At 34.5% G+C, this 25,138-nt stretch overlaps 2 protein-coding genes across 2 annotated transcripts; one reads left to right on the top strand and one right to left on the bottom strand.

Annotated features, from left to right (window-relative positions):
• Positions 1 to 6,961: 6,961 nt before the first annotated feature.
• On the top strand, positions 6,962 to 8,372 carry LOC110736516 (protein ANTAGONIST OF LIKE HETEROCHROMATIN PROTEIN 1-like). The gene has a single exon (XM_021916742.1). The coding sequence runs from the start codon at positions 6,995 to 6,997 to the stop codon at positions 7,886 to 7,888; it is 894 nt and encodes a 297-aa protein (XP_021772434.1). The 5' UTR covers positions 6,962 to 6,994; the 3' UTR covers positions 7,889 to 8,372.
• Positions 8,373 to 8,859: 487 nt separating this feature from the next.
• LOC110736515 lies at positions 8,860 to 22,108 on the bottom strand. Its single transcript, XM_021916741.1, has 9 exons — positions 21,825 to 22,108; positions 20,092 to 20,285; positions 15,530 to 15,560; positions 15,304 to 15,439; positions 15,026 to 15,116; positions 14,162 to 14,223; positions 12,108 to 12,214; positions 10,381 to 11,477; positions 8,860 to 9,480 (listed from the first exon to the last, which is right to left on the bottom strand). Exons 1-8 carry the CDS (start codon positions 21,954 to 21,956, stop codon positions 10,386 to 10,388), a joined length of 1,845 nt encoding a protein of 614 aa, XP_021772433.1. The 5' UTR covers positions 21,957 to 22,108; the 3' UTR covers positions 8,860 to 9,480; positions 10,381 to 10,385.
• Between the last annotated feature and the right edge of the window lie 3,030 nt (positions 22,109 to 25,138).

The raw sequence follows: 25,138 nt of genomic DNA, 5'->3' as shown, positions 1-25,138 counted from the left end.
GAAGAGTGTCCATAAATTCAGCAAAGAAGAGCTTGCTGGAAAAATCCCCAGGAATGAGAGGCGCTCTATCAGGCTTAGCAGTGAAGTTGCAATGAGTAGCATAACAATGATCCTGATCACCATGGACGATTTCGCCATTATTTTCAGCCTTATAGTCCGTGTTCTGCATGTCATATCATAAAAGTAGTTTTACGTTATGCATAAGTCTTTATAAGGTGTTAGTTACTACATCGGTAATTGAAAATGGCTAGTAAAAACTGAAAAGAAAAAATGACAGTAATGATGTCAATTGAGTTGTGACATGAGATGTGAAGTGGAATGTACAAAAACAATACAAAGTATAGCTCTAAACCTCTCCCATGTAGAGATTTGATACAGATGATTCATGATTTGACTCATTGCAAATGTTTGAGTTTGGTTTTTTTTAAGTCAAAATAAGTTGAAAAGAATAGATAATAGTGCTCCCTTTGTCCACACATACAAAATCTTTTATACTGTTTCCGAAGTCCACAAAAAAAAAAAAAAAAAAAAAAAAAAAAAAAAAAAAAACTAACTTTTAGGTAAGCCAAGTTCCACACTCACAAACCTTGTAATTTTTTTTCTTGTTTATTTAATACTTCCTTGATTTAATTTCATGGTTACACTTAAACAATATACGGTATTTCATAAAAATGGTTATACTACAACTTTTTCCATTTTAAGACTATTTTTGGACCATTTTCCCACAACTATATATATATATTTTACAATAGCTTCTCTTTTTCAATTCCACTTATCACATATCTGGTTTTGTTGAAATTGAAGTGTAACCATTAAAATGAAACGAAGAGAGTGATATCTAGCATAAACCCTTCCCATATAATTTCCCACTATAATAAGGTAAGATATGATAAGTTGAGGACAAATAAAGGACAATAAGTTTAGATAACATAAGTTGAGTGCAATTTAGTTCAGGAGAACACTATGTAAAACTCTAATATGAATATAAACATTTACAAAGGAAGTAAGTAATAATTATACATACATTGGTTTTGTTAAAGTAAGCCAAGGCCTTTTCAGAATACTCAGCCAGTTGACTATGGAGCTCCGCCTTGCTGATGGGTTTGGAACAGTCCGTACGCCCTGGGAAGAATATATCCGTATCGGGAATGAATATAGGATAGGAATCCTTCTCCCACCTTGTAATCCATAATCAATCTCTAAATTAGTCAACTTTCTATAATTTCAATTCAATTCTTATTATCATAAAAAGTAAAATTGGGCGATTTCGGAACAAACAAATTATCATCATTATTCCCTTAGAACAAAAACTTAAAATTCAAACAATACAGAAAATAATAATCATAAGCGATAATAACTTTGTGAATAACCAAGTAAAATTGGGCGATTACGGAACAAACAAATTATTATCATTATTACCCTTAAAACAAAAACTTAGAATTCAAACAATATAGATTTAAAATAATAATAAGGATAATTTGTAAATTACCACCCAAAAATGTACCTGTTTTTGAACTAACCACCCATTTAATTTTTTATTTTATTTTACCACCCCTTAAATTAAATAATCACTCAGAGTAACACCCATTTCAAAATTCCGGTGGGTTTTCCGTCTGTGAGCCCGACCTAACCGTTATTTTGACTCTTTTGACTAATTCTTCCTCTTCTTCTTCATCTACAATTCCCCACCGGCAGCACCGCCCACCAATTTCCTGGACAGCCACCATAATCAACCTCACCGCCCTTAACATACACCACTAGCCACTGCAATCTACCCCACCACCCTCAACACACCCCACCGACCACCGCCTTCAACTTCACCGCCCTCCACACACATCTCACCGCCCTCAACAAACCCTCATCGACCACCGCCTTCAACCGCATACCATCGAACATTGGAGAAATTAATCGGAAAATAACAATAATCAAATTGCAGAATTCAACTAACAATAATCGATTTTTGCAATTTTTGTAATTGATCCTGATCTTCTTGTTGTTGTATTAAGGATTGAATTTAGGGTAAATTACTAAAGAATTGTCCTACAAATTAATTGTAAAGTTTTAGGCTGTTTTTTTCGACCCGAAATCAGGTCAGATCTGGTTCATTATTTTTTAAGACGGGTTTAGTAATGCATTTTTATGTTCTTTTTGTTCATATTTTTTGCCAGGCTAGAAAATCCCGTATGGTCCGACCATTTTGGACGGGATTGGGCATTGAATTTCGGCCCGAAGCTAAGCCCGACCCGAGTAATGGCATATTTTTTTAGCTTCGACCCGGTCCAGCCTGCCCATTGATCAGGTTTAATAAGAAGCTAAAAAAGGAAATATTTAAAATAAATTAACATTAATTATACCGATTTCCGTGTGATTTTGTCATAAATTTTCAACTTAATTCTATTTTAAAAAGTATCTTTAATGGTTATATATAGCCATAAGGGTTGCATATATCATTACCCTAATATTAATGAGGTTTTGAATTAGTGGTTAAGACTAAAGATGGTAATTGGTTGGATAAGGGTCCACTCAAACCCATTTTTAAATGTACAAATATATATAGCCCACTATTCCCAAAGTACTTAGCCCACTAACCCGAGCTTGGAGGATCTATGAAAGGTTTCAGCCCGATACACTACAAGAAAACAACTTAATTCCGACGGAAAAAATCCGTCGGAATCATCGAAAATTCCGTCGGAAACGGGTCTTCCGACGGCATTCCGTCAAAATTAGTCTGTCGCAATACCCTTTGTAGGAAATTCGACCTTTTCCGGCGTAAGGCTGGTCCAAGCTCAAATGCAGGCCCAAGTACAGGCTCAAGTGCAGGCTCAAGTGTAGGCTCAGATGGCGGAACTTGAGCGGAGGAACAAAGAGATGATGGACGAGATGTTGAGTCGCATGACAGGACTCAACACTCCATTCACATGTTCCACGGACGATGCCGCCGCAGCCGCGAGACCCTTGGGACGACGACCCCGGTTGTGGGGGAGGCTCGGCTTCTTTTCCCGTCGTGTAGCTTTTTGTTTCTTTTCACGTATTGTACATAATTTGAGATACAATGTAGGTTATTTATCCAAACTGAATGTAATAATTATAATTATTAATTTATATTGATTGATTTATTTTCAAATGAAATTTTATTATGTTTTAAAAAGATTGCAGTAGCGAAGAACAGGTCAATATACAGGGGGGAAGTGGAAGCAAAAAATAAAAAATAAAAAAAAAACAAATTTTCCGACGGAAATAATCCGTCGGAACAGGGGGGGATTTCCGACGGAATTATTTCCGTCGGAAGTCACCGATGGCTTCTGACTGTCGGTGATTTCCGACGGATTATTTCCGTCGGAAAATGCCATATTTCCGACGAATTATCCAGTCCGTCGGACATTTCCGATGGACATTTCCATCCCCCAGTCACCAAGCTCCGACGCCTCTTTTTCGTCGGAAATTCCATCGGAATTCGACATTTCAGTCGGAAACGACCTTTTTTCCGACGAAAGGTTTTCCGACAGACATTTTCCGGCGGAATTCCGTCGGAAATGACATTTTCCGGCGGAATTCCGTCGGAAATGACAATTTCCGACGGAAATTCACTATTTTCCGACGGATAATTTCCGTCGTAAATAAGCTTAATTCTTGTTGCGCAGATCTACTAACAAATCTACCATCTCTACCCTTACGCACATCTACCCTACGCGTCTCATACATCCCATCAAGCCTTTGACTGAATGGACCGTAATCATCATATGGTCCACTCTGATCGTCGACATCCTCATCTGCATCCTCCTCCTTCTCCTCCTCCACCTCCTCCTCCTCATCACCATCATCATCTTCATCATCCTCAGAATAGTGCACCCGTTCTCTACGAGCCGAGGCCGAAATACCACGGGATCTAACGTGTCTGGGCCTCGAGCTCTCCATTGAATAGATCGTACTTCTCATAATGTCCATAGTCTTCCCCGCACCAGCTTCAAAATGTGATGCCTAACTCCATGTAAATAACGAAAAATAAATACGAAAAAAAATTCAACAAAGTCGAAAATGCACACAAAAACAAAAAAAAAAACACCAAAACATACAATATGAATTTAAGAAAAGTAAATACAAAATAAATAAATAAATAAATAAATAAATAAAAGAACATACAAATAACGGGAAAAATTAACAAATATGAAAAAAGAATATAAACATAAAAAAAATTTAACAAATTTGAAAAAAAAAATATAAACATAAACAAAACAATATACCAAAAACCAAAAATATAAACAAAAACAATAAAATATAAACAATAAACAAAAAAATCAAAAAGATAAACAAAAACAAAAAAATCAAAAATACAAAGAAAAAACCAAAAAAAACAAAAAAAAAGGACAACAAAACAAAAAAATAATAAACAAAAAAATTGAAACAACACCCAAAACAAAAAAAAAATATATAATAATAATTTAAAAAATAAACAAAAAAAATATGGAAAAAAAATTACAAAAATTTAAAACAAAAAAAAAAAAAAAAAAAGAAAAAAAAAAAAAAAAAACTGGAAAAAAATAATGAAAAAAAAAGGAAATAAAAACATTTAAAAAAAAATAAACAAAAGGAGGTGTGGCGCCTGGCCTGGACACCACAGCCACGGTGGCGGCGCTTGGCCAGGACACCACGGCCACAGTGGCGGCGTCCACGTTGGACGTCGCTACCGTGGTGGTGTCGTCTTGGCCAGGCGCCGCCACGGTGGCTGTGGCGTCTAGGCCAGGCGCCGCCACCGTGGCTGTGGCGTCCAGCCCAGTCGCCGCTACCTCTGCCTGTAATACCCCGTATTTTTGAAAGGTATTTTAGTCTCGTATTTTGACGTATTTTTCTAAATTAATTATTTTCTAAAGAGTATTTTAGTTTTGGAGTCAAAATGATATTTAAATTTTGGCGCCTAAATCATTATTTTACAAAACTAATTAAATTGGATAATCCAATAAATGAAACTATTTTATACTTATGTCATAAATAGTATTTTTGATTTCTCAAAATTTAAATAGCTAAACCGAAATTATATTAATTCGGTAGATTAATTAAAATGTATTTTCGGTTTTCATAGAATAAAAATCTAAATTGTTTTAATATTTTTCTAAATTAATTATTTTCATGAAATATATTAATTTTCGGATTTTATACAATAAAAATCTGATTTAATTAATTATTATATGTCAATATTTTCGGCCACCCTAATTATTTAATAAAAACCTGATTTTTATTCTTCAATTATTAATTTTCACAAATAAATTTTATGGGATTATTAATTTTAGGTAAACAAATTATTTTACAAAATCATTAAATTAACATAGAAGGACCGAAAATATTGAGCAATATTAAGCTCAATATTTTCGGCCACTCATGAATTTTCTAAATGGTTTTAATTTAATTTATTAAAAATAAAAATCCTTTAAAATTCCTTATTTCTATTCTTAAATCTAAAATCTCTTGATCTTATTCTATACTTGCACTCCAAGCTCAAAACCTACTAAATAATATTTCATGACCAAATAAAATCTAATATCCTTCCATACATTTAAAACCCTAATTTCTATTCTTTAAAATTTCCATAAATTATACAACCCTAAATTTCTATAAACTCATCACCTAAACACCTATAAATACCCCCTCATAACTCTCATATTCTTCACACCAAAAACTCAATTCCCTTCTTTTCTTTTACTCTTCTTTTCCCTCAAACTTTTCCTATTTTTCTTTTCCTCTTTTCTAAAAGAAAATCTGCCCGTATATCTTTGGAGCCAATTTTCGGGCACTTCTGGTCATTTTTTGGATTTTTCTATTTCACAGAAAATTATTCCTCTCGAAAAATCCTTGAGGTTAAGCTCAAAAATCACCCAATTCGGAGTTATATCAAAGGAGTTATGACCTATGCAAGTTCTGCCTATTCTTTCCAACGCAAATTCAATTTCCTTTAATCTTATTCCTTTATTTTCTTCATGGTTAGTTTTCTAAAATATAATTACCTATTTAAAAGTTATAATTTAATATTAAAGTATTATTTTTAAAATAGTTTTATAATCCATGCACATTACATTTGGGTTTATGTCTAAAGATGTTGTGATAACCGTATGGTTATGTTGATTGCAAGGTGTATTCGTGATTGAATTTTGAAAGTGCGAAGTGTTGATTGATATTCGGAATTAAGGTACGTTATGTGGTTTGATATCTTCAAAAGTTGACTATGAAATTATGTTTTAATATAGTTCTTATGAAATTATGTGCCGTATGAAATTATGTTTTACTATATAAAATTGTGTTTTATGATAGCTTGAAATTAATGATTTGGATTTGAATCAAAAGGACCTTAAATTGTGATTGGAAAATTATTGAAAATGATTTGCAAGTTTGTTGTTATGTAAGTGTGATGGATTTTTTTTAAGACGAATTTTTAAATAAATCAATCGATATGTTGAATCCCACTTAGGGAATGGTTTAGAGAAGACTATGGACTTTGCATGACCTAGTCTTTCCTCAAGTTGGCCTTTGATTATAAAGTAAACCACTTGGGGGGTGTGCACACTTAGTGAGGAATTGGTTTTGGAACGTAATCGATTGAGTTTTTAAATTTTGTCTTGAAAGAATTGAATTGGAAAAACTCTTACTTGAGTACGGCATTGGAATTCTTATGTTTTTGAATTGATTTCAAATCAGGTCAGTCGGATGAGGTTTTAACACCTCTAACGATGAACATGGAGTTACAGTTGTAAAATCTACGGAGCATTTGTTTAAAATTTACTAGCAGTGATACATACAGCATGTTACAGCCAAACCTTTTGACTATCAAATCCCAAGAAAGTCCACGGTCATTTCTTCAACCTAAAATTCCCTGATTACCCATCTCTAACCCCTCTCTACATAAATTAAAAAACGAAACCATTTACGAAATAACAAATTCAAGTACTCCATATAATATAATATTACAGTAAAACAACAACCTAGTGACAAGAAGGAAACAAAGGAAATGATGATCACATCATATTTGTTATTAGAAGACCAAGAGAAGCAAGAGAAAGAGGAGTGGGTAGAATTTGCTGATCAAGAGAAATTTGATTTCGAGGCGATTCATAAGGAAAAAACACAAGCAATGTTGGATTACAATTCAAATTTGCAGAGTAGCTATGAGGGTTTGGATGAAATTGATGGATTAAGGCGAAAGCGATCGAGGGGAGCTGTGAATTCTGCAATGGTTGTTGCTGCTAGTGAAATGATTGAGAAAGGCGGTAGTATTGAGGCTAGCAGTAAGCAATCTAGTGGTTCATCAGTGAGCCATCAGCGACGTTTATGGGTGAAAGACAGGTCTAAGGATTGGTGGGATAAGTGTACTAGCCCTGATTATCCTGAGAGTGAGTTTAAGAGGTGGTTTAGGATGGGAAAAGCAACATTTGAGTTGATTTGTGATGAGTTAAAGGTGGTTGTTGCCAAGGAGAATACGATGTTGAGGGCTGCTATTCCGATTGATCAACGAGTTGCTGTGTGTATATATAGGTTGGCAACAGGCGAGCCGCTTAGGTTGGTGTCTAAGAGATTTGGTTTGGGGATTTCAACTTGTCATAAGATTGTTCTTGATGTTTGTGCTGCAATTAGGTCCGTTTTGATGCCCAAGTACCTGCAATGGCCCGATGAGGATTCGTTGAGGCAGATTAAGGAGGAATTTGAATCCATTTCTGGCATTCCTAATGTGGTTGGTTCTATGTATACAACTCATATACCAATAATTGCACCTAAGGTTAGTGTGGCTGCTTATTTCAATAAGCGCCACACTGAGCGAAATCAGAAGACTTCGTACTCTATTACAGTTCAGGGTGTGGTTGATCCTAGAGGGGTTTTTAGCGACGTGTGCATAGGATGGCCTTGATTAATGTCTTAAGGGTGATAGAAAAGAAGTTATAATATGAGCTCCTATAACAAATTAACGAGGAAACGATTCATAACTGAGTTTCCCTCCTCTCAAATCTTTTTTTTCTGTCACCACATTTTTTTTTCTTCCATTGGCATGGCTTGCTGTTACAACTTACAAGTGACTCTCTCCTCTTTTTGCAGGATTGTGTCCAACTCAATTTTAACTGCTTTGATAATCATGATGGCTAACCGTAGTTTAATATATTTGAATGAAATATATATGTTTGCAAAATATACACTAATAAGTACGAAGTATATTATTTTTAATAGATTTTTTTTTCTTAGTAAACTTAAACAAAAAAGTAGTATTTTAGAAAGATATGTCAAATTGGTTTTTAAGGGATGGTTACTATATTAGAAAAGATATATATTCACTATATTTTTAAAATATTTGTTTCTGTAATTTCGTTATTTTCTAAATTATTTGTTTTTTAATTTTGCTAATTTATTTTATTTTTTAAACAAAAAACTAAGGACACACCAGAAGATGACACATGTCATTGCTGGTGTATCTTTTATTATATATTTTTTTTTTTTGATGATTGATTGTATATTATTTTTAACAAACAAAAAAACTTATTTTTAAAGGGCTTAAGCTCATGACGCTAATCAAAAAATGCAGTTTACCATATACTTCGTACAATGTTAATATGTTATTGTCCATGTAGAATGGAATTGTAATTGTTATAGCTTTCGTGTATCTGTTTACATGCAAAATGATAAATTATATTTTAAAGTTGAAAAAAAAAAAGAATACTTAGTAAAAAATTTAAAGTGTAGAAGAAAGATGGTAATTGACTTGTATAAATAAGATAAGCACCTATTTTTTAAAAAAGATAAAGTTAATTGTGTAGCATAATTTAAATATTTAACCTATTTGAATCAGTAATTGTATGCAAGTGAAAACATACATAAAGCAGAATGGTGTACTGCAGTCAAATTAGATCAATAGCATATAATCATATAGAAAAGCTTTAACTCCCAAGCTTAAAGTGTTTGATAAGCAGGCGTTTTCTAGGAACATACAAACTACTGTGTATATGTTCCTAACAATTCAATTCAAGCTGTGTACGTTCCTCGCAAACTCTGCAAAAGATTTAGATGAAGTCTTGTAAGGAGATGTTTGATAAGAACACAAACTACTGTCTATATTCCTACTAAACGGTCCCAAAAGAAAAAGCTACATAGTTACAATAAATCCATTTCATACAAGGTGTAGCAAACTAAACTTAATACTGGCTGAAGGCACTGCAGATTTCATGTTGGTACTAGCACAGCAGATAGTCTTATTTATGGTAAGCAAAAGGCACCAAATGATAATGAGCTATGATACTCAGTTACAACCCTGCACATTTAAAACTTTCTTTGCTCTGTCTGAATCTTCCAAAGGAGTGCTGACAGCAGGATTTGCAGTAGCTTCAGTGTCCTGCAAGTAAACAGGACACTGAAGAAGTGGTCTGTTGGTGCAGAAATAGGTGGTTCTTTGTCTGAAGAAGTACCTCCGTAAGTAAACAGAGCCGTACGCAGCTTCTTTCTATCTTGGGTTTGCTGCATCAGTTAATGAAGTATTTTAAATAACCAGTTTTAAACATCACTTAAGGAAGGATCCAAGCAACATGGAGCTTATTACAATAGTTAACACAACAAATACATCTACCAGCACATGATTAAACAATTAGCAGATGTACCAAACTACCCCCCACAAAAAAAAAAATATAGAAAACCAAACCTCACCCCCCCATCCCTTCATATAACAACCATCGTTCTTTTCCAAAAGCATTAATATCTTGAAAAGTAATACAATTACAAGTACACCAGAGTGTAATCCGAAGCGTTATTAACAAACTAGGCAATATCACTGATTTTACTGCTACATTTACCACAATAAATATTTTTGTTAGGGCACCGAAACAAAAGCTACACAAACCCACCCAAACAAACTCACCTTCCCAAACAAACGACAAAAGCAACACAAACCCACCCAAAAAAATATTAGAGCACACACATATATAGTCCTCCAACCCAAAGAATGCAATATCGACACCACAATTGAAAAAGCAACACAACACCATAGATCAGTCCTTAACCATTGTGTAAACCTACCTGAACAGAAGTTATCTCCACATATCACAAGGAAAGGAAAAGGGCAGAAAAAACTAAATGCAATCCAAAAGGGGCTTTTAAAAAATGAAACGTCCAAATATAAATACACCCTCAAAACATGTAAGTGATGTAACCACTCAACTACCACCACAACAGCCTACAAGAAAATAGAATTCCCTATATCCTAGCTATTTGGCCAAATAAATTAGCTAAGTAACATTGTCCAAACAGAAATAACAATTAACATAGGCAATACAAACCTAATCAGCAAAACACAACTAATTACACAACTAAGATACAATCAAACACAAGCATTACATCAATTTTACCAACGTAACTAATTACCAGAACTAGAGTAATGTGTTTTGATGTAATTGTTGCAATTTGGTTGCAAATCCTTCAATTTCATCTGCATCCCCACAAGCCTCTAAAAGCCGCGGTACATTGCCAAAACCTGCCACGGCGGCCTTTTGAACGTTCTTATATTTCTGAAAGAACTTCTTCAACTTCTGGGATATGTCGTGAAGGCGTGTGATGTAATCTTGAATTTTTTTGTCCAAGCTCATACGTTCATCATTATGAAAAACCAACCTAGATTCTGTGATTTGATAAATCACATTTTGACCCTCTCGAAAATATTCTTGAGAGGCACTCAAAGATGTACCAACCATCTCAAATTCAGCGAGCATTGAGTCAATTTGATTTTTGGTTTGTAATACGCTTGGGGGATGAACAGGTGGCAGAGAACATCCGTAAACAATTTCACCAATTAAATCAGCTTCCATCCATGAGATGCCAAGTTCACACATGCTTTTTCCAGAATCCCCCTCGGAATTTTGATATGATATGTAGGAAATTCCATCAATTTCGCATAAATCAACCAAAACAACAGCATGACGAGCTCTTTGCTCTACCTCCATACCTTCCCTATCAAATTTCCTCTCAGTCACATAACTACCACCTCGAACATACAAATCATCTCCATCAACATTATAAGTAGTGTATACGGGCACAACTCCTATAACTGGAAAAAATTTTAGCAACTGCTTCAAGCGAGAGATTGCATCTATTTTATGACATGACATACCCTTAGCGTATTGGATGACATGGGTACCATGATTCCATAATGGTACACCTCTGGTTTGTGCCTCAACTAGCAGATCAATAGGTTTCCACCTAGTTTTGCGATCAGGATACTCTTTTTTCAAATCATTCTCCCATTTTTTGTGGTCAAATATACACTCATCTTCGGTCAATGACAATCCTTTGCTTGCATTAGCATACAACAACCTCAAATTATAATCGAGTTGCTTTACAACTGCTGCAAATGCACACATATTGGGACCTTGTTTGATAGGAGGCTGTAAAATCTTCACCCCATTGTATACCTTCCACTGAAACTGATGATTTGATAGTTTCTCAAAATGCTTGTGATGTTTTGGCTGCATATATAAGATTAGAGGGCTCATTTTATTCTGCTTTTTCAATATTTCTGCTTGAAAAGTTTAAAAGATGAACATAGTTTAATCTAAGGGTCAGAAATTCAGAATCAGTACCTAGATTTTTTAAAGGAGGAAGTGTTGGAAGAAAAAAAAAGGGTGGTTACAGAATAGAAAAACTTCATCTATTGGCAGCAGAATCAGGAGTTTCCTCACAAATGAGAAAAGAGAGTGGACTGTTAACCTAACAAAACCAGACCGAGAGAAGAACTGCAATAAAAGATATCTACTTTGAAGAAAAGGCAAAAAGTTCAGAAGAAGTATCAGGAGAATTTCAAGTATGGGCTGAGAGCCGATGACAAATATCTGGGAAAGAGGAGAAAATAGTGGTTAAGATGAAAGATACACCATCTACTCCTGTATCCCGAAGCCTGGCTGGCCCTCAGAAGCCTTCAAGCCGGGAAAGATATACCTAGCTTGGAATAGAGCAAAGCAAGACAAGTCCCCTATCATTCTTATGCTTAAGCAGATTTCTCTGTATCATTTTTTCTAGTTTAAGTGTAATGTGATAAATCTTTTCAGCTAAAATTTTACTAAGCAGATGCAAAATAAACGCTAAAATATTTAATTTACCTCTTCAATATTTGAAACAGAAACTCCCTTCTCTTCCAAATTAAGGAGACAAGGAGGTAATATTGAAAAAGAGTCGGCATACAGACATAGCTTCCCCTTAGATTTTCCTATGATCAACAAGAAAAGAGATCTAATCATGCAACAGATGAAGAGAAATTAACCAAAACACTGAATTAAAGTATCACTGAACCTCAAAAGAAAACAAACACCATTTCTAAGCAAAAGTATCTTTATCTAAATCATATGGATAAATCTATCCGTGTTTATCAGCCACCATTTCATACAACTTCCCACCATTTCATACAACCTCCCCCCCCCCCCCTCCTCAACAAAAGAAAAAAAGGATGGAGGAGGATTTTTCACCCTATATTCCCAAGGTTTAATGAAACAAATAACTCTATCAGTGTTTTTTAGCACCAATTAATACAACCCCCCCCCCCCCCCCCCCACACACACACACAAACAAAAGAAAAAAATAAAGATGGAGGAGGATTTTTCACCCTATATCCCCAAGGTTTAATGAAACACACCGTGTTCTCAAGAAAAAAACACAACATACCACAGACGTTTTCAAAAATCACCATGTAATCCCAAACCTAACAAGCGAAATTCCGTCAAGCCTCCATCCCTGATACGTTAAACTCGCTTTCCCTCCCTCTTCCAAATTAAATTTATTTTCCCCCCACTCTCTCCTCCTCCCCTGACAGGGAAACCCACCCCAATCACCTCCACCCTGCCACCGACCACAAAGAGGCTAGCCCATTCACCCAGCCACCACCAAATAACTCACTCCCACCAGCCACTTTAGCCTCACCACTCACCACCACTATGTAAATTTGATATGCATTCATCAAAAGTCACAACTTCAGAAACTGAGTGGAGGTAAAATAATTTGAGGTTTAGATTAACAAAAAAGTAGAAAACAATGTGAGAAAACTTGGGCTTCAATTATCCAGTCTCTGCATTCATAATTTGTTGCCTAAAGAGAAAAAACAACTTTTTGGACTCGCTTGTGTTATGGTCACCAACCTTAGTTGAAATTCAGACAACAATACATGTGGCCACCAACAGCCACATCACACCCATCCCATCCGAAGCATGAGACAACAGAAGCAATGGATATCACTTGCAAGGTGTTCAATAATTCAGACACAAAATCTCATAGCAATTATCTGGTTAAAATTTAGACTGGTTTTTTCTGTTGATGTCCATGATTTTTTAAGGATGAAATGGAAAAACAGGCAACAAATAACCCAGGGGAGGAGATTAAGACTGCAATAGTGCAAGAAACTGTAATTGGAGATGAAGTGTATGGAAAAGTTTCATGTCTGTCTTTATACTTCTACATTAAAGACCATGAACTTAAGCTTTAAGCAACTTTTAACCCCACCCAAGGTCCCTCCTCCCCTCTTATCGTCTCCCATCCATAGCTATTTTCCCTAAGAAATCTTGTCTCCTCTCCCAATTGAAACAGAAATTGCACCAAGTCTTTACCCAATCAAAGGGAGGCAGTCAGGGTTGCTAGCTGCATTGGGTGGTTTTAGCATCTAAGGAGCCGATAATGTGGACGGAAATGTGATGCTTTTTTGGGTGGTTATTGGGGGTTGAATTGCATAGGAAAAAACAAGAGAGAGAGTGAGGATCAGTGACAAATTTTTTGCAGGCAGCCATGGAAAGAGAGAACAAAGGAGTTTTCGTGCTTGTGAGGGGAGGGAGGAAGTGGAGAATAAAGACTGTGGGAAGGAGGAAAGAGATTGGGTTGGATTAAAGAGGGGAGAGAGTGGGAAGGGTATCGAGTAATGGGAAAAGTGAGTGGGATGTCAGTGTTAAGGGTACACTGTGAATTTTAAGTCATTGGGGTACATGGAGAACTTCATTAAACCTTGAGGTGGAAATCCCAACAGAGAGAAGTAAAGATTTACAGCCTAAAACATTACATGCAAATTGAAAGTGTAAGATCCCAGCAAAACAATATACGATCTTGAATAAGTCCAACAGTTAATCTAAGTAAATATCTAGAGATTGCAAATCAGCAGATTTTATACAACACGAACCTGGTGATCCCGTTACCCTAACATCATGACCAAGTTCCACAAGACCAACATTCTGGCAATACCTGCACATATAGATTAGTTACTAGTACACAATTGTTTGAGTAAAGAGAGAGAATGAAGGAGATTCAAGCTTAAATAGACACCATAGGATAGCATAGAATTCCACATATAATTCCAGCAAGGACACTATCCAAACGCACAAAAGGTAATAGAAGAAATAAAAATAGCCTCCAAAGAAAAAAGCAGTTAGAAAACTAACAAAGAGACAACACACAAAAAAATAAAGCCCTTTAGGAACAATTATAGTTGTTAACTCACTAATCACACAACTGACAGCTTGCAATCCTTATATATCATTATTGCCACCACATATTAGCCTCATACATCCCGACTTGTATAGAATATACATTTCAACACCTTGAAAAATTACACTATATCAACCAGTATTATTATGCAAAACCAATGAGACGGTCTGAGACTTGTGAAAATTGCATGAATAACAAAGTCTACAATATGGCAGTATAGCAAATTTAAACAACACAGTAAGAACAGGTTTCATATCCCAATGATGGATAACATTTGATGCCAATACTCCATGATGAACCAAACTACACAATAAAATAAAACACAGACGATATTAGTTATACAGACCCAAAGAATCACGCCTATATCGATTGAAAATCTCCTCGACACAAATAGGGGGGGGGGGGGTCAAACGACAAAATTGCTTTCATATCATGTGTATATTCAATATCATCATGAATCCATTAATAAAACCTGAAAGCTGAAAATTTACATTAAAATAAGATAGTGATATTAAAATAAAATACACACAGAAGAGTAAGGACATCAAGATTATATCACCTTTTCATGGCTACAAGTAGCACTTCGAGGCCCTCTTCATGCATTAAAAAATGACTTTCATCTGAATAATCCTCCTTGTTTGTGATCCTCCCTTAATGTACACAGAGAAGGCATCATTAGTACACACACATTCAAGTGCCTTAACACACACACACACACATTCAAGTGCCTTGAGACACACACACACACACACACACACACAAAAAAAAAAATAAAAAAAATATCAATAACTAGATTAACCTCCGAAATATAAACAAAACAATCCTATCAAAACCTACCAGTTAAAGACACTTTTTGGCTCCCAAATTCCCCGTCTTCCAACAAGGCATATTTTTGTTTGTAATCAGCGATTTTCATCAGACACCCCCTTGCCTTCTCTTCTTCTAAAACTTTCTCACTACCATCAGAGTTACGCTGCCATGCCAGGAAAACAGATATTAGATTATAAGCCTAGCCAACTCAAGACCAATTTAAGAGAATAAAAGCAGTGAAGCAATCACATACCTTGCAAGGGAGACTCATTTGCTTTTTAGCCCTGTGATTGTACACGTGAGTACATTAGGTTAAAAGTAAACCACGAAAAATAAATTGTGCAATCATAACAAGCTCTAATGCACACAGCCATAATCAAAGATGCTATTAAGATAAAAGATGTATCATCATTCAATAGACATCAATGAAATAAGTCTCAAATTGGATAATATGGTATTTTCTTTTCTCCGGGTGTGGGGAAAGGTTGGTAGCTAACGGCCAAAAATAACACTAAAGCCTTGCTTAGTTACCTTAATAGTCTCCTAACATGTTACCTTTATAATTAGCTGATCTTGCTTGACAACTAAGGTGAACTCTAGTCCTTGAGAATAGTGATTAGTTTATGAGACCACTCAATGGAACTTCAGTGATTTGCAAATATAATCTAATCAAATCTAGCTACATACTTGTACATATAAAGCCGAATAAATTCTCCCCAGAATAGTCCCTTGTCATCTATTTTTGAATGCCAAGGGTCCCTTTACTCTTAAGGAAAATTACACACAACCAATAAATCATACCATATACATAGATGTTGTAGTCATGCAACTAATATCTTAGTATGATAATTTGGATATTTGAATGGCCAAAATAAACCAAATATGGTTACTCTAAAATCTTTAACAAGACCAAATTTGACATTAGTGGCCAAGTATGACCAAAATGACCACTTGGGAATTCAACTAGTATTAAGAAACGATGAAAACAATTAATGTATGGACACAAATACACACAAGAAACCACCCGCTAGTAATAACATCCAAACTCCTTTCAAAAGAAATCACCCTTGAACCTAGCTTATCTTCATAATGGCTCACTTGCCTCAATTTCCATCAAAAGGATATTAATGCCTCTGTAAATTCACTTCTAATTCCACCACAACCCAAATTTTCAGCTAGTTAAACAAATGCCCTCCCACAGTCCCACTAAGTCTCATAACTGCCTAACAAGCCAGATGAAATTTAAAAAATATAAAATAAAAGATACAGAACTAACCAAAACTAAATGATGAGGCTTTACAGCCTAAGTTATTGAACAAACAATGAGCAATATCAACAAACCACGGACTTCATAGCGATGCTCGCCATCTTGGACACCAAGCCCAAGACACATTCACCATCATCCATACTCTTAGCTCTATCTCCTTGCTTAAACTCTTTCACCTTAACTTAATACCTTTAACTTTTTTGAAAAATTGGTCAATGCCCAACACTTTAACTACATATGTCTCATATTTCCATAATAATAACAGTCCTCATATTATCCGTTCTTAGTCTAGCATTGAACCTTTCACTTTCCCCATCCATACCAGCCAAAGTTCTTTTTTCTTTTCCTTCCAACACTTATTGTCAAAATACCAACCCATCCACAAGCAAATATTTTTTTCATCCAGCATTGTTTCTCAACTTTAGCTAGAGAGAGATCAGCAACATCAGTGCTTCATCTTCTTATTAATAGAAAACGTTCCGCTACAAGATCAGCCCGTTAACATTAGAGTCCCTTCAGTGCACCTATAATTCACACAAATATTTTGAAAAATACAATATATTCTCTCAAAGTTCCCCACATCCAGGAACAGGATACTTAACTCAAAGGTCAAAACTAGCCTTATTACCCTTACCACCAAGACATTCATGCCCTCCCAATTTCTATGACAATAATCTCAAAAACCACAAATATATGCCAAACCCAGAACAGGGATGTGTGGACTTCACCAGAAAAGGGTCAAACAACCTCGTATCAAACAATGCACAACCCAGTGACTTACCCATTGCAAAAGATGAACAACTAAATCTTCATCTCCAAATCACTAATACCCCTGGTTAGAAAATAACCACATTATAAGCAACACCACATTCATAATCTAAACCCTAGACTTTCTAATACTAGACCACTAAAAATGGAAAACTAATTTTGCAACAAAAAAAAAAAATTCAAGAAAACAGTTATTACAGGAAAAGAATTGAAACAAGTTGTAAATTAATTAATTGAAGTTATATAATTCAGATTGAAGAACAAATTGACATTCAAAGTTAAACAATCGATTAAGATTAAAGATTATCGTGGTGATTCAACAATAACGAAAAAGCAGAGCAAAATTCCAGAAAACAATTGAATCAAGTTAAACAAATTGAAGAACTAACAAAGAAATTGATTAAGAATTTACCGAGGAGAGAGAAATTGAGATGGAATTGAGGAATTAGGGTTTAGAATTACAGAGCAATGTTAGCTTCAGTTGAGAAATTCTGCCGTAAAATGTTTGAAAATTTAATGTGGAGTTTTGGGCTGAGCTGAGGTTACTCTCCTCTTTGGCTTCTCTATGATGACCTTTTTTTCTTTTTTTGGAGAAAAATTGAAAGTACAGAAATGCCCATATCAAATGTGGCTTCACCAATATGCAAATCATCTAATTATATACTTGTGAACATAACGACAATTAAATTCTCCCTAGATACTTGGCATTTCTTTTGAATGTCAAGTGCCCCTTTATTTTTACGAAAACTACTTACATGTAATTTACAGGATACAAAAGTATATAAGCTTAATATAATATGAAAGTCTTTGAATAGGCAAAACAAACCATATATGGGTAATCCAGTGTCTTCAACAAGACCAAATTGGTCCAAATACGGATTTAAAAACCAAGTATGATCAGAAAGACCTCTACAGTAATACTTGTGTTTTTTTATCAATATGAAATTGGTGAAGTAGTACACTAGAGTGCCCCTATTTGGTTGATACAAGTATGATAAAAATAAATAAATAAATAAATAAATAAATAATAATAATAATAATAAAATAAAAAATAAAAAATAAAAGACTACATGGGTGCTTGATTTTAAAAATGGACTCAAAATTAAATGAGCAAAACAGTAGTATCTACTAGTATTGAGAATCAATGAAAGCAACTAATGCATGGATGCATAAAAATAAGTAAGAAACCAACAACTAGCAATAGCATCTTAAACTTCTGGCAAGTGAAGATACCCTAAACTCGATCTATACAATGGCTAACTTTGCCCACAATTTTCTACCGAAAGGATATTAACGTCATGTAGCTTCACAAGCTTCTAATTCTACCACAATCAAAATTCTTGGCTAGTAACCTGATGTCCCGCCCACTTAATCTCATAGTTACCTAGCCAAAAGACCCCAAAAATTATGCTGAATTTACCAATGATATTATAATCACGAAAACTAACTGAATCTCATGCCAGGTTACTATATGAACTACACCATAAGGCCAATAACAAGATGCTTCAACAAATCAGCAGTGTGCCCAAATCCTATAGCATAGATCTATCTAGCATCAAGATATGATGTACAAACTTTTAAAAAATAACTAAACTGTCGAGAGGGGTAGGCGTCTGATGAATTGGTATAAGTCATCAGATAAGGGAGATGCAGCAGTTAGATGAATAACTTGTTCTGCACTTATTGTGCATGACTTAAAGACATGATTCTACATTCTCTCATCTCTCTGGATGCAACCAAAAAACAAGTAAGCACTTCTCAGCTTCTTTGAAAGAGAAAAAGAAAATAAAAGGCCAGATTAATATATATCTATACACCCATGTGGTTGACCAGGATGATATTTAAAACATCAGTATGTCTTCAAGATTTCAGAAAAGACACAAACGAAGCTATTTCTTGCATAGTTTGACAATATGACAGAAAAGGAAAAGAAGTTCCTGATGCCTGTATGTCAATTTTTTTTTATTCTCTGGATGTAAAAAAGAGGAAGAGGGATCAGCTACACATATTCCACATAAGAAACTTGTTCATATTAACATACCAAGTGGTAAAGAGTAATGATTATTATATTTTGCTCTTTGAAATGGCCAAAAATTAAAATCACCCAAACCAATCACACAGGTACAGGAATACAGCCCCTTCAACTCAATAAAATCTCTATAAACAAACTCCTTCAACCCTCGACAGCATCACACTGCACTAATTACTATGACATTTGTTCCATTTCTTCGAACAAAATCTCTCATTGTCACTTACCTACAAAAAACAAACAAGTGAAGCAAGAGTTGTGTTTGGACCCTTTGACACAGCCTTTTGATACTAGTCAAGAATTTGGTGAACGTGTCACGATCTGAGCTTCTTTACCTAAACAGGAAAACAGTAAACCTTTTTTAAATCCAACCCTTCCTCTACCAATCATCTTGCCTATTTCCCAATAAACCACAGGAAATCATCCCTGTTAGCAAACCAGAAGGTGCAGCCAAAAACAAGCTAAGGGAATTTCCTAAAGAAAAGACCAGAGTTAATGACCCCTGTAAAAAAGGCTTTGAAATTCACCACATAGTGATGTTATTACTGATGTACCCTCATTCATTGCCAATGTTACATGTGTAAATTGAAACCCAAAACAAGCATGTAGTTCTGTAAACCAGAAAATTCTATCTGTACTCATACCTCTATGCAGCAAAAAAGTTAGCATGGAGCACGTAACATGAAAAAAAGAAATGAAATAAATGACTTATTTGCAGAGAAGCCAATATCAAGTTAGAATTCCAACTTACAAGAGCAATTTGGGATCGATATTCAGCCGATTTACGTTGGTTAATCTGAGTCCTAGAATACTTGTGACTATGAACACTACTAACTGTGACAAGTATTCACAGTCACAAGTAATCTTGGACACAATCTGTGAGCAATGTTCCCCCATTCTTCCTCCTCTGATCAGCAATGGCCAGTTCATGTCAAACCCAGCAACCTAACAAACAGAGATATGACATGAAAATACTGAAAAAGCAAATAACTTCCACAGTATGATAAGGAGATGCTGAGGCTATAGGAAACTAATCATGAGTAGCTTTCACAGAAAGTGGGGTGAGCACATTGGGAATGATTTTTGCTACTAATTCTATTTGAGTAATATACATACTCCTGAATAATTTGGCCTACCAAATTAACCCATGAAAATTTCCATAAAATTTTGAATAGTTAACAATCATGAAATTCTGGATTTTCTTAGCAACACATTTCCAAATGTTTGGCTAAATGGAATTATTAAACAGATTAACAAGAATTAAATCCTCTTATTGTTAAAACCAAAAAATATTGGTTAAAAAACAACTAATGCATCAAAACAGAAGAAGAAAAAAAGTTATTTTAAAGAAGAAAGAAGCTCCTTGCTAGTTGCTAGTAAGAAAAGAAAGTGAACAGCATCCAAAACTGAGGTAGAGTTCTCCGAATGCTTGGGCATGACTCTGTTTCGATGTACTACGATAGTGGAAACTTCCTGTACAACACTTGCACTTAAGGAACCATTCAAGAAGCAAAGGTCAATGTAAGAGTTATCTTCATGCAGTATGACAGTATTCATTTACAAGGTAGAAAAATAGATTGATCCTTGGAATCTCATGTATTTATAAGGTAACTTAGAATCCTAGATTTCTGAATGTGTTTCAATCAGCAACATTACAGTATTGGATGTTTCACTCAAGTCAGAAATCGTATGCACTAGGAAAGAAGCATAAGTTACTAGCCGAAGACAAAATTTAAGGACATAGTATAATGGCAGAAAGGTGATACGCATCGTTGAGCTAACAACTTGATAGAACTTGTCAATAACAAGAAAACCAGAATCTATTGACTCCAAATGATCCTTCCTTAGCCGATGTCTTAGGCAATTGGGAATAACAGTAGCGATATCCTCAGGAGTCACCTAATCTCTACCCTTAAGAGAAGCCAAAGCCTTTGCTGCTTTATTTGTTACAATGACACCTCTCAAACCCTCAACATTCTATTCAGCACAGACTTTTAAGATTATTACACGGAGATCATAATCAATTTGAACAGCAGAAAGGTTATTCCTTGCAGATGTTATCTGGTCTGTTAGATTATCTTGTAAGACTCTTTAGGATTCTTATCGAAGCGGGCCCTCTCCTCAACAAACTTTATCCCAAAACAGTGAGTAATTGACGGGATTTCCTGAACCGATCAAGATAAACCGAGCAGGATGTGAGATGGAAATTCCCTCTCTTTCCACAGTGTTCCACCCTGGATCCAACCGAACATAGTTTTTCTTAAGATTATCTTGTTAGCTTATCTTGGTCATCCAAAAGATTAACCTCGTCAACACATAGTATTCCTCTATTAGCCTCCAAGCATCCTCAATATTTATCTTAAAATTAAATTATATGATAAATTGAATCAATGAAACAAAAGTATTCACCAATCAATCAAGTTTAACATAAATGAAGAAATAAAATTAAAAAAATAAAAAAAAAGAGGAAATTGTTTTACAAACCTGACTTTGCAGATATGGAGCTCTCCATCCAAGAAGATGGATCTGTACAAATTTCCTGGCATCACTCTGTATGTGTGTGTTTTTTTTTTTTTTTTTCCTTGAGCTCTCCATATTTTCTGAGCAGAACAGCATGAACGAGGCAGGACTGACTCCTGAGCGGCGTTGTCCACTTCAGATTTACATTGACTTTAACTAGTTATGGTAAACAGTAAACATCACCTACCAAAACTAGCTACTACTGTACCATCTAAGTCTTGTTTTGTTTACATTCATTGCTACTATTTAGAGGGTAGTTAGGTTAGTAGTGCTTTCCTAATATTTAGCTTTCTTTGTTTTATCATTAGCTTATTTAAAGGAACAGATGTATTTCATTTTTATCAAGAAAATTATATCAACGTTTAGTAATTTTGCTCTTTATCTTTTTATCTCTAGTTTTATCTTTTATATTCAACAAAAATGACTCTGTCGTTGCAATTGCATGCTTTGATTCACCGCAACCCTTTTAATTTGTTTTCAAATTTCAAATGATTAAAAAAATTACTAATATAATCTGAAGAAGACAACAGGGAGATTATAACAAGGAATACTCTATTTCGCCAATATTTCAATTCCTAGTTAATATGGGATTGATAAATGGAAATATAAGAAACCATTAATAATTGTTCTTCTTGTATTCTCTCTAGTCTGTCATACAGCTTGATTTGCCTCTAGGGGTGGGACTTCAGTCTGGCGGTTCGGTTTGACCTCGGTTTGAGTCGGTTTCGGTTTGGAGCGGTTCGGATTGAAACGGTTTAGTTTAGCTGGCGGGTCGGTTTGGTTCGGTTTGGGTTAGTCACGGCTCGGTTTGGTTTCGGTTTATTTCTTTGCGGTTTAAATTCGGTTTGGGTCATAAGCGGGTCGGTTTATAAACGATTCGGATTATGTCGGTTCGGTTTGATACGGGTCGGTTTAAGGGGCGGGTTTACCCGGGTCAATGTCAGTTCGGTTTACAAACGGTTTGGATCAAGCCGGTTTGGTTTGAAATGGGTCGGTTTAGGGGCGGATTTACCCGGGTCAATATCGGTTCGGTTTATAAACGGTGCGAATCATGTCGGTTCAGTTTGAAATGGGCCGGTTTAGTAGAGGGTTTACACAGTTCAATTGGTTCGGTTTATGAACGGTTTGGATCATGTCGGTTCGGTTTATAAGCGGTTTGGGTCATAAATTGAATTCATGATTGTTTTAAAGATCGCGTCATAACCATGATTTAATGAGTTGATACTTATAATACGATAAATCAATAATTAAGAATGTACAAATATTCAATTAGATTGATCAACAAGTGTTTTAAACTTTTAAGTTTTAATAATCAGATATGTAAATATGTTTATCGATTGTAGTACATACCAATAATTCAATGAGGCAATGATACTTATGATAGTATGATAATGATACCAACCGTACATTCGTACGATATGAAACAGTCACAGACTCACAGATATACAACGGTTAGATTGAATGCCCATGAAAAACAATGGTTAGATTTTCATTACTTTATTAGTTATTAGTATTATTACTTATTAAGTTATTATTAGTTTTATAGTTTATTATATATACTGATATACAGTCACAGACTCACAGATGTCAGATATTGATGAGCATTAACTCATTAAGTCATTAACTATGTCGTATTGAATCAATTTCAATTTTGAAACATTTGCGTTTCTTACAATTTATAACTTATAAGTAATAAACTAATAATAATAATAATAATAATAATAATAATAATAATAATAATAATAATAGTAATAATAATAATAATAATTATAATAATATTATAATAATAGTAGTAGTAAACTAGTAATAATAATAATATTAACAAATAATTATACTAACAATAATAATAATAATAATAATAATAATAATAATAAATAATTAAAAAAAACGGTCAAAAAGACCTAGAAAAGCACAAAGAAAAATCTAGACCGTTAGATCTAGATGAATATTCTAGAATCTACAAAAAAAAAAAAAAAAAAATGAACGGTTAGATGTTGAGATTGAATATGGACGGTTAGATCAACTGAAGTAAAACCTAAACCTAGAAAAAAAACCCACTCTCACTCTCTCAGCCATTCTCATTCAGCATTTCAGCCGTTTCTCTCTCAATCTCACAATCTGCCATAGTTTCTCTCTATAACTTCTCAGTTTCTCACTCTTTCGTTCTGAAATTCTCAAGAATCTCAAGCTCAATTTCGTTTCATTTGTGTTTTGGATCTACATTTCTGATTTCTAGCTTTACATTCTCGTTTTTTTGTTAATTTTTGTTGTTTTCGTTTTGATTTTTTTCGTTTTTGTTCCGGTTTGTTTATTTAGGGTTTTTGTTTTCGTTTCATTTGTGTTTTGGATCTAAGTTCTGTTTTTTCATTTATTATTTTGTAAATTATAATTTCTGCTTTTTTTTTTAAAGTTCTTATTCTTTTGTTCATTTATTGTTTTGCAATGTATAATTTGTGCTTTTTTTTTTTTAAGTTTTAATTTTTTTTTCTTTTTTTTGTAGATCTGTCATATTCTACTCACGGACGATATAAGGTATGAATTTTGTTTGTATGAATTTGATCTTAGTCGCTAGATCTTAATTTTCAGAGGGAGGGGAATTGAATTATGGTTGTGTTGGTTGATTTGACTCTTTTTTTTGGGTGGTTTTTCAAGGAATTTTGTTTTTGTTTTTTTAGTTCGAAATTCGACAATGTACAAAGAAACGAATTGAACATGTGAGAGATTCATAAATTAGTACCAGTATATACGAGTTATGTTGAATGCCTTCAATTATTATTATTATTTTATTATTTTTTCTTCTGAATTCTTTCCCTTTCTTATTACTGGAAGTATTATTATTGTCCTGTATGGGTAAAAAAAATGTTGTGTGTTTCAAAATTTACGGCCTTGTTTGACAATTACCGTCGTAAATTACCTAATGTAATTGACATTTTCTTTGCCTTCCATATAATTGTTGGGATTATTAGTTGATTTAATCGCCGATTGTGCTAGTAGTTGAGACCTGCAAGTAATTTCGTATCATGACTTTAGGTTGTCATGTTTTCCACCAAGATGATTATCTTTATCAAATATAATTAATTGTCTAAAATTATACATTATTTTCGAATTTGCCATGTACAGTACTATGTAATTTGATCTAGCGACTAAGATCAAATTCATATCTCTTTTTATTATCTACTTATTCAAGCAAGCTACAGTTTACTTTCTATAACATGACAAACAAATTGTCCATTGGGTTAACCTATGCGAGACTGACTTCGATCTAATAAGACACTTTC

The sequence above is a fragment of the Chenopodium quinoa genome, unplaced genomic scaffold, assembly GCF_001683475.1.
Source record: "Chenopodium quinoa cultivar QQ74 unplaced genomic scaffold, ASM168347v1, whole genome shotgun sequence".
Classification (NCBI taxonomy): Eukaryota; Viridiplantae; Streptophyta; class Magnoliopsida; order Caryophyllales; family Amaranthaceae; genus Chenopodium; species Chenopodium quinoa.
This window is presented reverse-complemented; position numbering and strand designations above follow the sequence as displayed.